The following is an 18,199-nucleotide window of genomic DNA, read 5'->3' on the forward strand; positions in this document are numbered from 1 at the left end:
ATCTGTGCTTAGTCTAGGCAATGAGGAAGGAGAATGGTGAATGCAATGTGAACAGAGTATTTCTCTGCAATAGATCCAGTAGTTTCTGATCTTTATTCCGATGTAGGACTCTCTCGGATTTTGAAAGCCCGCGCGGAAATGACCCAGAACAGGCTTGTTGACTGGGCCTTAGCAGAGTACATGGCTTTTGGCTCTGTTCTCAAAGAAGGGATCCACGTCCGACTAAGTGGGCAGGATGTGGAGAGAGGTACTTTCAGGTCAGTACTGAGATAACAACTGTTGAATGTTCTTAAAACTCTTGAAGTCCCACAGTTAAAGAAACAACTTGACATTTGTTTAAAAAATAAGGTCTTCTGCAGGGAGGGGGAAGCTGGGACTCTTTCTTCAGCATTAATCTGTATATTATAGGTTCTTGCAGTCAATAATAATCAAATTTCCTGTGTATCTGTAGCAGCATTTTTAAGTATATTTAAGCCAGAACAAACATTTTTAGACACTTTTTACCTTCTATTGCTGAAAAGCAGAAATGGTATCTTTCCCCCTGCTTTCTAATGAGAAATAAAGTTGCATTCCATCTAATTGCTGGGAAGCAAGAGAGGATACTTGCTGCAGCAGATCCTTAGTTTCCTAAATTCCAGTGGTGGCTGCTTGGGACTTGAGTACCCTGTGAACAAACATGTTGCCAGTTGGTGAAGCTTTTAAAGTGAAATAAGGTCCTTTATACTGAGACTTTTAATGCCTATGGGGCATGTATGAAGGCACGTATGAAGGTAACTGTACATATTTTACATCACTATGTAAAATATGTACAGTTTGCTGCCTTACCTGATTCTCTGTAGAGTAAAATGTTAATGATGTATTTAATTGAAACATTTGAAGTGATGCCAATTCCTAGGGCGAATGCTGCACTGTGCTTCATTATGAATGCTTGCAGAAGAGAGAAATAAATTTTGGTGCCTGTCTTCTCTGGTATCACGTTGGCTAGAATTTGGGAAGAACTAAATATACTGTGTTGCCGTAATAAAACAACACAGTGTGGTGCTTTCACTATTTTGGAGCTTCTAAAGTGATGTCTAGAAAATAGTTCTTTCTTTCAATGTTCCATGTGATGGCTTCTTTTCTTCCTGTTTCAGTCCTCAACACTATCAATAGATAGAAGCTAGGTAAAGTTGCTGACAGAAGCACCAGACCCCTTCTCCTCTTGGAGACAAACAGTTGAGGATGGAGGGAAGGGGGTTGTCAGTAAATCTGACAATTGCACATGTGCAAATTGTATGTCTATATATTTCTGGCTGGCCGTCCATGCTCATCTTAATCACCTTTTGCTAGGGAAACACAAAACGTTGTACTCAAGAAGCTTAACAGCTAGGTCTTCTGTCGTTGGCTTAATGACAAAATCAAAATTACAGTGGCAAAAATTATTTCTGCCAAACAGCTGCCTGGTGTGTGAATTTCCCCCTTTTTCTCTACTTCCATCCCAGTGCTGCTTTTCAAGGGTTCAGTCTTTTCCTGGCTTTACATTGTTGAGTTCTAGATAAATTTCAGAGCTCTTTTGCTAGCATTCATTATAGCAAAGGGAAGTGCAAAAAGAGTCAGACTTCAGTTTTGGCAGCTCTACAACACACAGTATTGTTACTAGTACAATAACTAGCCTGATGTTAGTGGTTATAAAGCTGGACATATTGCTATGATTCACTCAGTCTGCTCAGAGAGTTAATGGATTGCAGTAATTACTTCAGTCATCTCTGTTTTGGTAGTATTCCTTGGTGCCCTATTCTAATGCTGATTAATGGTGTTCTAGAGAACAGTAAGTGGTGCATGTGAGTGGAAATAGCAGAAAAGAGGATACAACTCCTTCAAGTTTCAATGCTGAAGATCACATTTTTTTTTTCCAAAGACAAACAACAATTATTTCAAGGAAAATAGTAGAATTTCTGAGGAAGGCAGAAGGAAACGTTTTTAATAACAATTTTGTTCCTTTGAATTTATTTAATAATTCTGTTTTATAGCAACAACTTCCCCATCCTTTTGTCTTTGTCCCAGTTCTACTAGCGATAAGGTATGTTTAGTTTCTGTGAGTGCTTGAGAACCCTGGATAGTCAGTAAAGTCCTTACAGTGCAGCAAATATATTTAGACATGTGATTGCATTTCCCATGGCATCAACCAGACCAGGGTGTTGTGTGTAGCAGAGATAACCATGGTGCTGGCTTGCTTTTCAGACCACAGTTTTGATGCTTTAGCTTTGAAAATAGCTCTGTTAAAACCCAAAATTATTCTTGGCTAATAAATCTCTTCCAACAACTCTTTGCAGCCATCGTCACCATGTGCTTCATGATCAAGAAGTTGACAAGAGAATTTGTGTTCCCATGAATCACCTGTGGGAGCAGCAGGCCCCCTACACTGTGTGCAACAGCTCCCTCTCCGAGTACGGGGTCTTAGGTATGTCTCGATCTGCCTGGGGTTTGCTAGGGCTGCTGGACAGGAAGCAGAGCTGAGCAAGGAAAAGAATGTGGGGAAAAAAAGCTGTGTAATTGTCATGTATGAAACAAGTATCAGAGCTCTTCCTCTCAGGTTCTGGCATCTCTTAAACAAGCATCCCCACATTTTACAGTTTTGGGATTCAGTTAAAAGCATCCATCTGCTATTGTTGATCTTGGCAGTGCTGGAACGTGCACCTGATGCTTTCTTAAGAGGATCTGACAAGAAAACCAGAGACACTTTGTCATAGAGATATAAAAAACCCATCCTGGCCTTATCTGAACTGCTATTCTGAATGTGCTATTTCAAGAAAACAAATTCTTTTTAGTGGTAGCATTAATCATAGTGAATTATTTTACCCTCAGCCACAGAGAATGGATAACCTTACTCTGACATGATGAGGGTGGCAAGAGGAATGTGGAGCACGAAACAAATACATCTAATAATTTATCAAAAGCATTACTGATTCTATGGGTAATAAAATATCATGTGAAGGAAAAGCTTGAAACATTGTAGTAGATAAAGGTGGTAGTTGATAGCTGCTTATTTCAAAGTTCAGAAATATTTGGTTACTTAGTCATTTTTGCAATGCTACATATTGCCCATTGCTAATAATATTAAAGTGGTAAAAGCTTAACAGTTGGAGCATGGGCTGAAGACCAGATTTTTGAGGTATTTTTGCTAGCTCTGTGGCAGAATTGGTGGGAACAGAATCACATTTTTTGTATTGCTAACATGTAATGGTGAACTCTCAATAGGAGAGTGCAAGCAAGGATGTGTATAAACGTGAGAAAAATAATTGGCATAGATAAAATTCAAGAACCTAATTTCAGAGAATGATTGTTTCCAATTTCCTGTTGTTTCTCTGTGTGTTCTGGGGTTTCTTAATTTGAGCCTGTTTACAGTGTTGCTGCAAAACTTGTGGGTAAGTGGGCTATAGGTTTCTGGATTTGGGGTTTTTTGTACTCCAAAAGAAGTGACAAATATCTGGATATGGCTGAAATCTGATTTTGTTTAAAAAATAACACCTCAGTAGGAAGCCTAGTGTTGATATGGTGTGAAGGCAATTATGTCACAATTGCATTCTTTAAAGAGCTAACCAAGTGGGCTCTCTCTCTCTTTCTTATCCTGCTTGCTATTGCCCTTCCACCTTACCCAGCAAAAGATAGGTGAAAGTTGATTTAATAAAATTCATTGAAAACAAGCAATAGGGTAAAATAGGGTCTTGTTTGTATGCTGAAAACAAGAATACCATTTCTGTGCACTTCTACTTCAGCAGATGAGGTGACAGGTTCTCCAGAGCTAATAATATTGATGCTTTTAATTTTCAGGAACTTTAAATCCCTTATGTCAGAGATACTTTCTAACAGTAAAGGAGATTAAATTGGTACAAATAGTTAAGTGATGTGGCTTTTTGTGTGTTTGTTGGGTTGGGGTTTTTTAAGCTAAAAATGGCAAGTTCTGTGTTGAAGTGATTTTACAATGAAGTTTTCTCTCTCTTGCTGGCTTTTATTTATTGACCTTTCCCAACATGTTTACTCTTGTGTATTGCCTCCATAGAGAGACAGTTTTGGGATAAGTAGCAGTGTGTGAACATGTCTCTTCTAGTTAAGGCTCTGAGTCAAAGAAGAGCTATCAGAATTTATATTTATTTGGCTGGTAACATCACTGGGTGTCCTTTTTAATACATGGAAGAATAAGTGAAGGCTTGCAGTTCATGGAATTGGTTCTTCAGGAGAACCAAAACCCCTGAACACTTTATGTTCTCTAACTGCTGTTTCCACTATCTAATTCTGTTAAAAGAAACACTTTAGAATTAGTGGCTGTAGGGAGAGTTGTGAGATTAATATAAAGGGGGGAAAATGGTGAAAAAGTGTTAGGAATTTATTTATGACTGTATTAACATGCAGCATCTCAGAAGGATTTTAGGAATTTCCTTAGTTTCTGTGAGGGAGAGCTAACTAAAAATTGATTAAACAGCACAGCATGTTATAACTACAGATTTCCTTGGCAGGTGTATAAGCCAAGAGCTGGTATCTGTTCAGAGCTGTGAGTTTTGCACCAAGTTATAGTTGAGATATTTAGGAACACCTGGGGAGCTGCTGCTCTATTAAAATGATACTCTGGCAAGACTGTTTTCACTTAGAAAGAAAACAAAGTCACTCTTGTTCAATTGTAGTTCAGACAACTGCTTATGTTTTGCCTACAGGAAACTCTGGAGTGGGTGTAAGCTGGGCATTAAATCAGAGTACTTAACAATCTCTGATAATTTAGAGTATTTAACAACCTCTGATAATTTTGTTTGACATCCTATGTCTACTATTTTTAGCTATACCCAGATTATTATAATTCAGTTGTGCATCCACTTGCCTTGCTTATTTTCCCGTCGTACTGAAACTGAATATCTGGAAGGGTAAGTGGTGGCCCTGAGAAGACATTAAGCAAAAGATGTTTGTCTGAACTTATTTGCTGATTAGGATAGAGAAGAAAAACAAAAGTAACTTACAGATGCTCTATTGTAGCTCTTCAGCATTTTTTTTAATACTTGAAAGGATTTCCTGTCTTTCTTTACAGCCCTCAGAATGACTTGTGTAGTATTGGGTCTCTATCCAAGAGGTGGGGTTCTTTGTCAGATTCAGTACTGCCTTCGAGAAATCTTGGGCTGGGGCAGTCCATACTGGGACTTTTCAAGGAATATCAGGCAAGATAGACTTGGAATTGTATGTAGTTCAGAAAATTCCTGAACCATGAGACTTGGAGTACAGTTTTTTCAAGGGAAAAAGTCAAGTTTTAGGCAAAAGATGAAAGGAAGAAGAGAGGTATTAATGTAAATTTTTTTTTTTTCAGTACACATCTAGGATGGAATATGTAGTATTACTGCTCAGTCAGAACAATGTCTTTTTAAAGTTAGGGGTAGCAAATACAAATGCCTGTCAGAAATTGTGTTAGGAACTAGAACAGACTTTAGTAATCAATGGCATCTGCATGGAGTTCTGAGAAGGCATCAGTCTCCCTGTTCAATAGAGTCAGCCACCAGGTAGGTACTAACTTCAGTTTGTCCTGAGCTGTGTTTGGATTTGTGAAAGGGTACATATTCTTCTGTAGTTCCTGTGCTTAGAATTTCTGTTAACGATAGCAAAAATCTGTCTTTGAACCTTTCTTCATTCTGACATAAAATCCTTGTACTGATAATCCCTTTTAACCATTAATTAACATTCATGCCCTAAGTCACTTTAAAATCATATTGAATTAAGTTATGGCTGTAGCCTTACTTACTTCAATTGAAAAACAGCTATTCTTATGACAATCATGAAAATGCTGTAGGGAAAAACACAGCACAGTATGCTGTGTAAGCTGCCACTTGGCTTGACAACACTTCTTTCTGTGCCAGAGTGACAGAAGAACAGTGAGGGAGCACAGCAGGCACTGGACTAATAGAAACAAGCATTTCTGCTAGGTCTGTCATCTAGGGACCATAATGAACTTCAGCAACTGAAACATTAGCTTTGCAGCCTTAATCAAGTGCTGTGTATTTCTCTTCCCTCTGTCTCCTCATTGTAGAAGTTTTCCAAACTGCTGTGCTGGTTCCTGGTTCCCTGTACCCTGGTGTGCTCTGAGCCCTGAGCAGCTGCCTGCTGTTTGGAGCTGGCTGGTTGCTCTCCAACACCCTTTGGGTGTGCAGATTCCTTACATGACATTCTTTGAAAGTTATTTTGCTGCCTGGATTTGGATTTCCTCACAGCTTCAACCTGTTCTCTGTTTTTAGCTGTGTAAGAGTTAATTTCACAATATTTGCACAGGATTTCAAAGAAATGCTCAGTCCTCATGAGGGACTTGAGTAGGAACTTGCTCCCCTGCAGTTCACATCCCATCTCTAGAACAGTGGAGATTTCCTACTTTGGGTCACGTTCCCTGATCTTGACTCTGGTGCCCAAACAATTCCCTTTCAAGAGAACACCTCACCCTCTCCTGGGCTGTTTACCTTGCCTCTGTCTAGATCTCCCTCCACCAGGACTTTTTTTTTATTTAGCAGTTCAGATCTTGTTCTTTAAGCAACTTTCTCCCCACAAAGGTAGTAGTAGTAGTAATTCTTCACAGACTCCTTAGTCTGTCAAGAATTAAAGCTTTTCCACTGCTACAATCATGATTGGAATAGTTTTAATTTAGTAACTCTCATTGTCATTTCCCTGGTGGAAAATTGAGTTCTGGTATACCAAAGATGTGTATACCACAGACACATGTGTCATGAAATAGTAGTCTCAGCAACATTTTTCTCAAAATACTAATCAGGATGTATAGATTACATTTGGATATGTTTTCCTAGACATTTTTATAGCTAGCTGTCAGAAAGCTTGCAACTGGTATCTGTGTTAAGATCACATTTTTTGATGCAGCTTCACCTAGAACATTTTTACCCTGTAGAGATTAGTGTGAAGTTGTCAACAAGATAGGAAATGAGAAATTATATTCCTTTGTCCATGTGAATATTAGAGGTGATCTTTCATATATGAAGTAGAATTATATGTGTGCTGTGGCCGAATTGTAAGTATGCACTGAGCTCCATACTCTTTGAAAAGTACTGTTTGATTATTGATAACTCTTGAGTGGTCAAGACCTCAGTTTGTGCTTCTCTAAAAGCTAGATTTCCCCACGCTTACAGAGAGCAGCATATGCACAAATAAGTCTTGAACATATTGCATATTTTCTCAACCATGTCGCCCAATCAGTAGAAATGGTCTCTAAATGCTTGTGTAAAATTAGAATGGGATTCAAGCCTATCTAGGGAAATCTATTTTTCAGATACCTTTGGGAATATGATTGACGGAGTTGTGTAAATTTTTCCCTTGTTTTCATTGTGTTAAGAACCATGGAATTACACAAATGAGGAGGCTAGAGATGGAGGAAAGGCTGTTCAGGCAGTCAGGCCAAAGGCAAGGCCAGAAAAAGTCATTCTCTTTGGTAATGACCTGTCATGGGCACTCAGAAAGGGCTGTCTGTCTGACTTTGCAGTGTTTTTTTGGCCTCTAATATATCAGCTGCCTTTTGGTGGGACCATGAGCATCTGCTGGAGTCACGGATAGACTGTTCAGAGATCAGTAGTCTAAAAGCCAAGTGACTCAAAGATTTCGTGCCGTAGGGATAGTAAATGAAAAACTGGGTTGGAATTGCCAAGGAGTAGACTATGGAGACCCAAAAGTTAGTTGATCTGCTGGGGTAAGCTTCAATGAGAGTACTCCGATATTGGAGTTCTCTATTTGAAACCAGGTCATTATATTCAGTGTAGAGCTTCAACATGAAATGTATCTATCAATTAAATATTTATTGTCTGTGTGTATTGAGTCAGTTTTGCCTCAGTCAGAACCTCTACACCCAAAGCACTGATATGTAGCTCTGCTTTTTACTGAGAGTTTTAATCTTTTTGGATATAATCACTCCAAACTATAGGTGAAGAATCTCAGTACAGGTATTCATTCAGCACTCCAGGCTCTGCTATATCAAAGGATCAAAGGAAACTATGAACAGAGATCAAATACTTTAACACTGAAGTAGAAACCGAAAGGTCCTTAGCCCTGCCTCAGAAAGGACTTTTTATCCAAGTCCCAGATGTGTTGACATGCAGGTGTTATATTCAAATTTTTTGGCAGATCTGAAGACTAGGATCATGTCTGTAGACTGAAAATTGATGTCACCAGTAATTTTCTTTCTCTTTCTTTCCCCCTCTCATATGCAGATGATAATGTTGTATAGGCCTGTGGAAATATTAAAATTAATAAATAACTCTTTACCTGGGCTGTAAGTGCATTTTTACAGAAGATAGTAGTGAACTTTTAGGGAAACATATTAAAGTTGGAGAGGAGGGAGGGGGTCTAATTTGTTTAAAAACTCCTGTGATATTGAAGTGTTTGAGGAAAAGTTTGAAGAATTGAAGTCAGTCTTGGAAATGGTACTGTTGAAAACTGCATGATTTATAATGGGGCCCCAAAAGTCCAGTTCGTGCTCTAATTTGGGGTTTTTTTCTTTTTGAACAGAATTTTCAGGAAATATGTTTATTTTCTATTTCTCCTACTTGTTTGCTTGTCAGGTTTTGAGCTTGGCTTCGCTATGGCGAGTCCCAATGCGCTGGTGTGCTGGGAAGCCCAGTTTGGGGACTTCCACAACACGGCTCAGTGTATCATAGACCAGTTCATCAGCTCCGGCCAGGCCAAGTGGGTTCGGCACAACGGGATCGTCCTGCTCCTGCCACACGGCATGGAAGGAATGGTGAGCGCTGCTGGCTGCCACATGCTGGAGGGGAGGGCTGGCTGCACTGCCTTCTCTGCAGCTGGAAAAGCCTAAGGTGGCCTGGGGATCCCAGGGGAGGAAGGCACTGTTAAGCAAGTGGGGCTGCCTCAGTGTTATGAGAATTCAGATGGATTGACTGGTGAAAACCAGAAAACCCTGGGAAATATTTCTGAGCTCTTAGCTTTGTGTCCTTGTTAGTGGCATGTACCACTTCCCCCCCATTTCTTTCCTTTTTTTTCTCTCTTTTTTGGTAACTTTCCCTAAGACACTGCCTTCTTTCCCCAGAAAGCTGGATTCTCAGTGTACAATAAGAAAAAAATCATGTCTGACAGTGTTTGCTTGGCTTTGTTTTGCATATCTGTGTAAACTCTGCACTAAATTCACTTGATGTGAAATTATATAAAACAACTCTAAAACTACTTAAAAAACCATTGACCTTGGTTAATTTTGATGTAATAAGAAATCTCCACCTTTCTGGAAAGGAAAATGTTTCTACTAGCTGTTGACTGTCTTTTCTTTGGTGGCTAGTAGGAGGAACTAGACAATGTCTTAGAGGGAAAGGCCATGGGCACACCCCTTCACGTAAAGATACGTGAAGTTCATATCAGCATTGGAATTGTTCTTCATATATTTTAAATTCTTTTTAAGATTACATGGGCATCATGTCAGGCAAAGTTAATTTTCTCCTTTTCAAATACATTAACCTTCATGAATTGTTGCATGGATGTTTCTAGTTTTCTATTTAAAAAAGCATAGTATGTGCCACAGTGGCAATCTCCATCTGTATAAATGTGTTAGACCTTTTCACCACAAACTGTGTCATTTCTATTCTCACAAACAATTTCATTTATTTCCATTCAATTGTGATCCTGTCCTGGTACACAGGGGTGCATTCATATCTTATGAATGGCTTTCCACATCCAGTGTGCTTAAAGAATAATGGGTCTGATGCTGTTCACAAGGGTTTTGATAAATTAATTTTTTTAACTGTATCCTGAGGGGGCAACCTGAATGTGCCCTCAGCAGGAGGTGTGGTCCTCTGCAGGGAAGCACTCTGCTTAAGGGGCTGGTTCTCTGCTACTTAGAATCCATTTAATCTTTTTTTTCCCATAGCCACTTGGCAGAGAAGATTTGTGCAGGTCTTCTGAAACATGCTTATTTTGCTACTTGTGTCAGCTGCTTTTGGAATATTTAAGAATCCCACCAGGTTGCTGAAATCTTTCTCTTCCCAGAGGACCTTTTCATTACAGGAGGACTAGTCTTTCTATAACTACAGTGTTGGGGACAAGATGATTTGGGGAAGGATGCTTAATGGGATATGGATCCCTTCACCTCTAGGTCATGCATTCACAGGCAAGTTGGCTGTGATTGAAAGACTCTGCAGCCTAATGGCTCCTTGGGGACTCATCTGAAAGTAGCTAATGGATTTGGTTTAGGTCTCACTGGATAGGTGGTCACAGTAGAGATAAACCCTACCCCATCCCACGCAGTAGTTGCTGGCAGTCTGATTGGTGGTGTCAGCACAGAAACTGAAGATGGATGTGAACATTGAGGCTCTGGACTGAGGTTGTTGCTGGGGCAGTGAGTGAGTGATGGGAAAGCCTCACCTGCCTCTCCTGTAATTGTTTGCTGGTAACATCTCTGTTCCCAGTGTACTGACTGCAATGTGCTTGTGAAGCACTGGATTTTGTGCTGTGTGTGCCATGCTTACTGCAGGATTTGATTTACAGCAAACAGATGTGAACAGCAGAGGTGCTACAATAAACTGGGCTGCTACTGTGCACCACAGTTTTGTGCAGCTTTGTTCCTTGCTCTCAAGTCCTTTCCTGTCTGTGACTAGATTATTTGGCACCTCAAAAGTAGAGGCAGAATTCAAAGGAGCAGTAATACAAGGCACAGTTCTAGGCTGTTTGTGTTATACCTTTGTTGCCAACAGAATGTTTTTTTCCCCCAGAATGTTTTGAATTCCCTTAGTCTATGAAGCAGACTGAATCATGGAGTCATAGAATGGTTTTTGTTGGAAAAGACTGTAAAGACCATCTAGTTCAAACCTGCTCACCATAGCAGGGAGCCTGTCACTAGACCAGAGGCTGCTCAAAGCCTCATCCAGACTAGCCTTGAACACTTCCAGGGATGGGATATCTAAAGCTGCTCTAAGCAACCCATGCTAGTGCCTCACCACCCTCACAAGCAAAGATTTTCTTCTGTGTATCAAACCTATACCTGCTCTTTTGCAGCCTAAAGCTGTTCTCCCTTGTTCTATTGCTACCTGACCTTGTAAAAAGTAGCTCTCCAGCTTTCTTGCAGGTCCCCTTTAGGTACTGTAAGGTGCTGTAAAATATTTCCCTGGAACCATCTCTTCCCCAGGCTGAACCATCCTGACTCTCAGCCTGTCTTCATAGGAGGGGTGCCCCAGTCCTCAGATCACCTTTGTGTCCTTCCTATGGATATGGAATCCTGCACTTGGAATTAGGAAGGATGATGTGTTCAATCAAGGGGGACTACCAGTTGTCAGAATAATGACTGATTTTGGAGTTAATGAATTAAGATTTCAATAGAGGAAGTTACTATGAGAGATAGCCATATAAAGAGGAAATCTCTTTATGAACATTATTAGCTTATGAGACATGGAGAGAGTTGAGAGATGTAATAGTTTGTCTTTGGGTTAAAGTACTTAACAGCTGTGTGCAAAATGAAAGCCTTTCCTAAGGGCACCTGTCACTTGAACAAGCCAAGGCTGTCAACAATAGCAATACATAAAAAAGGACATTGCATTCTCACACTCCTCACAGCTTTCTCTTTTCCTTTATAAACAGGGACATGAAAAGGAAAAACAACAGATTCTGCAACATTCCTTATTCCTGATAATTTCTGTGGCCAGCATGCATGTTTTGCTAATGTAAAATGGAGTTAACACAATTTGTGCAATTCAAGTAATTGCCATGGGTACTGCTAGTGAGACAGTGGATGGGAATGTTCAGTAATGACAGAACATAAAATATCTCCTGAGGAGGCAGAAATTAATCATAGGTTAGTCTGGCAGATAATGGGTGTGTGTATTTTGATCCATTTTAGCTAAAGCGTTCATCTCAGTATTTGGTCCTGTACTGAACACAATAGTAGGACAGATCCTGTGCCTGCTTTTGTTGCTAATACAGCAAAAGTAGTCATCAGTTAACTTTGTGTTTGCTCCTGTTCAGCATGCACAAAGTGTGAGTCACTGCAGTTCTCTGAGGCCCCCAGTGCTTCTCTTCCTGACATTCCTTGCGCTCCTGTTTGCTCTGCATTAGCAAGGTGATTGTTGTGCCCACATGGACCCACTGCCTTTCCAGTGGTCTTCATTGTGCAGCTAGTCTGAGGGTAGAAATCACTTGCAGCTGGTATAAACATTGTACATACAAGTGAAACCCAAACTCCTATGAAAGCAGAAGATGAATTCTGTCCTGTGGTGTGTCCTCTCTCCCACTGCTGCTGTTGATGCCTTTGGCTGGGGGCAGGTGTGCAGCTGGTGCAGAGGAGACAGGAGGTATTCATGCAGTGAGTGATCTAGACTGATGTCTAATTGCTCATTTGGCTCTTTAACATTGTTTTAAATGATACCTTTACCAGGGTCCAGAGCATTCATCAGCCAGGCCTGAGAGGTTTCTGCAGATGAGCAATGATGATTCTGATGCCTATCCAGTAAGTAGTTTTGTCCTTTTCTTGCTTTTTACATCCCAGAGATTTTTTTTTTTTAGTAGTATCCTTTTAGCTAGGTGTAGCGGGTTAGGATTCAGCTTTAAGTCTCGGTGTGACTTTAACTTGATCCCAGTGAAAGTAATGGAAGTATGCAGCATTGCTGCTCATTACAAAGCTGAGGTCACATTCATTTAATCTCTGGCAGCATGATCTTTTAATGGCTGTTCCTCAGGAACAGCCTGCTTGTTTATATTGCTGTGTGTACTGCAAATAGGTGTCTCCAGCCAATTTCTAAAGGAGGTCAAGTGAGACTAGCCTGGCTCTTTGCAGTGGAGCTAAATTTTACTGCTAGGAGCATGAAAATAAGCAACTTCTAATTTTGATTGGGCTAAGGCTTTTATAGATTGGTCATTCACTTCTACAGATAAAGTACAGAGCTCTACAGGATGGGAAACAGTGAAAGCCAACTGTACACTAAAAAAATGAATTATAGTTTAACATTCTTTCAAAGCAGTTCTATTTTGTTTCTTCCACCTGCTGATATCCTACTCCTCCTCAGTCTTCCTTCCTGGACTTCCCATCTTTTCTGAATTGATGTAAACTTTTCATGTTTATTTGCATAATTTTTTAGGAAGAAATGGAAACAGAAAGGAATGATTTGAAGGGGTGCTTCCCTAGCCAATAAATCAATCTCAGCTGAGAGACGATAAATAAATTTTTTAAGGAAGGGAGTTGCTGAGAGTCAGAAGGATGGTTTTTAAGCCTTTTATCTGATCTTTCAGACATTTTTCTAATGCCTTAATGTTTCTCTCAGGTGTTCACTGAGCAGTTTGAAGTTTCCCAGCTGTATGACTGCAACTGGATTGTGGTGAATTGTTCGACTCCAGCCAATTACTTTCATGTCCTCCGAAGGCAGATCTTGCTGCCATTCAGAAAGCCGGTAAGGTTACCTGAATGGACTTGATTATTCCAGGTAAATTGGCCATCAAACAAAGAGTGGCCTTTGCATATGACACACTGCTGAAAAGAATGATTTCTGGTGAAAAACCTTAACTGAACACAGGTTGTAGTTGCCAGTTTGATGGAAGGAAGCTCAGCTCTGATTTACTATGGCTCTAAAACTTGATTTTCAGTTTTGCTTCCATCTGGCTATGCAGATCTTCAGATGAGCTTGTCAAGATATTAGTGATGTAGCTTACAGGTTGCAGAACTATCATCTGCATGTCTAATTGCTGGAATTTCAAAGACCCAAGATACAACTGTTAAATGCTTTAGTGGTTCATAGCCTGTGATTTGATTTTGTTGTCAAAAAAAGCATAACCAGTGAGTTTTGAGAACCTGTAAAAGGAGTAGGCTACCTAATCTTCTGAATAATTTTGAAACTTTAATGGCTTTCAAAACAGGGAACAAAAATTTATTGTGTTTGCTATTCATACTAATTTATTCTATATCATATTCAGTTTGTGGGTTTTGTGAGCACAGTGTTACAAATGTTGCATGTGCAATGAAGATGAAGCAGCTCCTGAGTCTTGGAAAAATTTCTGTCTTACAGCTGATTGTTTTGACACCCAAGTCACTGCTGAGGCATCCAGAAGCTAAATCCAGTTTTGATGAAATGGTATCTGGTAGGTCAAAGTATTGTGGGGAAATAATTAGCTATACCAAGTTGCATGCAGACTCTGAATCTGCTCTGCAGAGTTTGTCTTTTCTTTTGGCATAATTCCTGTGGAGCTGCCATAGTGAGAGCTAGCAGGGACTTTTGCTGAAAACTTTGCTTTCACATATAGGTTCTTAATTTTGACAGGTTTATCTTGTAACCTTAACCCTTAAACTTAATGGCAAGTGCATTCCCATCTCTGCAGGGAGTTTCCCCTCAAGAGACTACTATGTCCCTCTGCTCTTTTTCTCTTCATATAAAAATGTAGTTCTTTGTACAGCCCATGCCTCCTGCCCCCATGACTGAGGGATAGGTTGTAGTTACAGTGGGCCCATTTGGAAGAATAATGTGCCCAGTTCTTGTTACAATCCTTCATTTGGAGCTGCTGTGTCACACCAGTGATCTAAGTGTGATCAGTGAGTTCAGAGCTGTTGTTGGTATGCCATAGGCACCAAGAGATACACAATGACTGCAAGGGGAATGCCAAACACTGCAATGGTTTTGTACTGCCTTGCACTGGTTAGACTGTGTTGGAGTGGCATCAGGAAATGCAGTGACGTGTAATGAGTGAGGGATTAAAGTGACTGTTCAGAGTGAGAATGTGGGCATAGGTGTGCTGGTCTATCTCCAGTTCCAGTGAGGGTCTTCACTTCTGTCAGAAGAGAGCAACTGCTCAGTTTTTCCAAAGCAACTTACACTGTATAAATGTGCATTTAATATGGTGTTATCTTATTTTTTTAAGGTATTATATTGTTTTTGTAACTGTGAAAAAATTTGCTTCTCAAGCAAAGGCATTTGCAATTTTTATCACTGTTTAAAAGCTCTGTAGAATGGGTCGGATTAGAAATTCTGTAGGCTTTGGGATTTGTCACTTTGTCTTGGGAGTCCCCTCTACTTCAGGCTAACCTCAGTAGTGGCAAAACTCCAAATTAACACTGAATTTTGGCATACTTTCATGTTTCTGCTGAAGAGGACAGCAGCTAGTAAAGTGTTTCTGACTCTCAGCTAGCCCTTTTTGCTCTGCTTTTAATAGAAAGCTGAGAGAGAGGAAGATTGACTCCAGCTGACCCAATGAAGCACAGATTCAGTCTTTTTTAGTGATGAATTCTGCTGTTCACTGGGACAGGATAATTCTGATATAAATCAGTTGTTCTTTGATATGTTTGTGCTCTTGCTTTTCTTCCCCAAGATAAATGATTCAAACAGGAGCTTATTCTCTTGGTAAGTGGGTGTGCTGATTCAGAATAGGAGGTTGAGCAGCTATCTGCTACCCTGCAGTTGTTTAATGTGGAAATAGTTCTACTCAATCATGTACAAGAGCAAAAAAAAGGATCTTTTAGACCATCAAGTCCCTCTTCCAGTATCCCAAGCAAACTGTGCTCCTGGGAGGTGACAGCAGTGAAGATATGCATCTGAAATGGTGCTTGTACATTAGCATTTATACATATGGCTCAGCTCTGTGTTAATTCTTGCTTTGGCTATTGCTGTTTAAGCTCTCAAACAGAAGTTTAAATCAAATATACAGCAGTAATATGTGTGCTTGGGTATTTCAGCAGTTGCCAGATTTAGTTGCATTACAGATATGTGTTTTGTTTTTATAGAATATTCTGAAATTTATAAAGCTGTATTAATGTTACATGGTTGAGATAATCTTGGAAAGAAGAAAGAATATTTCAGGTGATTCTCTGGAAAAAAAAAACCCAAACTGGAAGCAAAGCTGAGCTGCCCAATCAATTTAAAAGTAAAGATGTAATACACAGCACAAAGCTTAAAAACAGTCTACTGTTGATATGATTCTGTCTATTAAGTGTAGTAAAAGACTGGATTATTGGAAATCTTCTAACTTCTTGAAACAGAACTGCTGAAAGTCACTTTAGCCAAGTTACCACTGTGAAAAGTAGGACCAGAGAGGCAGGAGAACTCTTTCGATCACTGCAACCTGCTGCTTGCTCAGTAAAGGACTAAAGGACTGTTTCCTGGCTGCTTTATTGAAATGTCAGGTCCACTGAGGGCACTTTTTTCTAATTTGTGCTCCAACTAGGTACCACTTTCCAACGTGTGATTCCTGAGAATGGGCCAGCAGCTCAGGCACCAGATGAGGTCAAGCGAGTGATTCTCTGCACAGGAAAAGTCTACTATGACCTTGTGAAAGAGAGAAAGAACCAAGACCTGGAGAAACAAGTAGCTATAACCAGACTTGAACAGGTGAGCTCCCTGATCCTCAGAAGACAGGGTGATGGGGTTTCTGTGCATTTAAGTAGACCCCTCCTAGAATGGATGGTGATAGCATTTTTCTAGCACTTAGCATCTTACAAGGCAAATTCTAATCCCTCGTGGCCTTGTGGAGAAGGAACATATCAATAGCATACTGGACAATGAGATTCAGAAAACTTGATCACTTTGTTATGTTGTTCTGGAAAAGTTAAGATTACAATATGATAGCACCTTACATTTGTATATGCAGTCTGCCAGCACTAAATGCTGTGAATAGTGCACTTTGAAGCTATGTTGTCATTCATTGATTAAGGACACACTACAGCTACTTCACTAAAAAAGCCATAGGAGTGCAGATGGTCTGGACTACAACCTACTTCTGTTCATACTAATGCAACTATAAAATACTTGTGTACTCATTTCTGAGCATTAAATCAATTAGAGAAACATGAGACACTTTCCATGGAAAAGTAATGACTCACCATGGGCTAATACCACATAAGAGAAAGCCTTGACAATTATTACCCTCCTTTTCCAGATCTCGCCATTCCCCTTTGACTTGCTGAAAGAAGAACTTGATAAGTATCCAACTGCTGATCTAGTCTGGTGTCAGGAGGAGCACAAAAACAGTGGATATTATGATTATGTCAGACCTCGTTTCCGCACTATTGTGAACCGCACTCGACCCATCTGGTATGAGACTTTAAACAACTGCTCTGTCTCCTGGGCTGATGTGTTTGCTTTTAAATTTGGTTGGGTTGTTTTCATGTATTTATGGGTAAGTCAGGCTCTTCACAAATCAAAACCTCTCAGTCTGGGTTCTTGGGTGAAGGAGGGAAAAATCTAGACAACTATTTCTCAAATATAAGATGCACATATTGCTCCTCCTTGTAGATCTAAAAGAAGATCAGTGGCAGCTCGGTCTGTATTTATTGCTACTTAGCTCTCTTTTGTCTAAAATTCTGTCATTTTAAGGATTTCATTCCAGATGTTAGGTTTCTGCAGGAAACAGCTGTTGTAAGAGCTCAGTTCAGGCACTTTTGCATTTATTTTAGATGATTGACTCTCAGATCTACCCATGCAGCTGTCAAAGGAATCTGAGTCTTCATTGCCAAAAGCAAGTTACCTAGTTATGAGACAGTGTATCTGGCTGCCCTGGGAGGGATGGGGAGAAGACACAGCTTAACAATGATGGGAGGAAAGAGAGGGAAGCTGACCAGTAGGTATAACTTGGTACAACTTAGATTGATGATTAAATATCCAAACCTACCAAGGTGACTTGAATGCATTAAACAGCATGTTCTCATGCTTGTTATTGTCAAAATAGTGTCTCTTCTCACCTCACTGTTTGTCCAATTCTTTTTGTCATGAAGGTATGTTGGCCGAGAACCTGCTGCTGCAGCTGCCACAGGCAACAAGAACATGCATCTGGTGTCACTCAGAAGGTTCTTGGATACAGCTTTCAACCTGGAGGCCTTTGAGGGAAAGACATTCTAACTGCAGGGCCCCAACCTGTCTCTGACTGGTAGTCTCTCAAAACACTGCATCCAAAAGGAAAGTGGGGAGAATACTGGAAAATATGTATTTTTGCTTTACCAAATAAAAGGATCCAGCAGCTGACTTCATTACTCTGAACCTTGCTTCCCAGTTTATAAGGAAAAAAAAAATCCAGCTTACCTTCCACCATTTTTTGTCACTTGTCTATTTAAATCGGGACCTCTGACACAAGAAGCTTCTCCTATCTCAGAATGCAATGTGTGCTTGGTGAGGCTCTTACCTCAGTCTCTGGGCACTGTCTAATTACTGTAAGTAAGTAGAGCAGGCATGGACAGCACCATAGTTATGCACACAAGAATCATTACCACAAGGAAAAGAAATTACTTCTTTCT

General features: G+C 40.1%; 1 protein-coding gene across 1 annotated transcript in view; it reads left to right on the forward strand.

Moving 5' to 3' along the window:
• OGDHL (oxoglutarate dehydrogenase L) overlaps positions 1–17,935 on the forward strand; it is a 43,087-nt gene extending 25,152 nt beyond the window's left edge. Inside the window, exons 14-22 of the mRNA XM_059851226.1 lie at positions 107–257; positions 2,313–2,440; positions 8,562–8,740; positions 12,371–12,442; positions 13,254–13,379; positions 13,992–14,064; positions 16,138–16,301; positions 16,849–17,003; positions 17,684–17,935. Of these exons, the coding sequence (XP_059707209.1) occupies positions 107–257; positions 2,313–2,440; positions 8,562–8,740; positions 12,371–12,442; positions 13,254–13,379; positions 13,992–14,064; positions 16,138–16,301; positions 16,849–17,003; positions 17,684–17,807 (1,172 nt within the window). The 3' untranslated portion in view covers positions 17,808–17,935. The remainder of the gene's footprint in view (positions 1–106; positions 258–2,312; positions 2,441–8,561; positions 8,741–12,370; positions 12,443–13,253; positions 13,380–13,991; positions 14,065–16,137; positions 16,302–16,848; positions 17,004–17,683) is intronic.
• Positions 17,936–18,199: the final 264 nt, after the last annotated feature.

This window comes from Haemorhous mexicanus, chromosome 7, assembly GCF_027477595.1.
Source record: "Haemorhous mexicanus isolate bHaeMex1 chromosome 7, bHaeMex1.pri, whole genome shotgun sequence".
NCBI lineage: Eukaryota > Metazoa > Chordata > Aves > Passeriformes > Fringillidae > Haemorhous > Haemorhous mexicanus.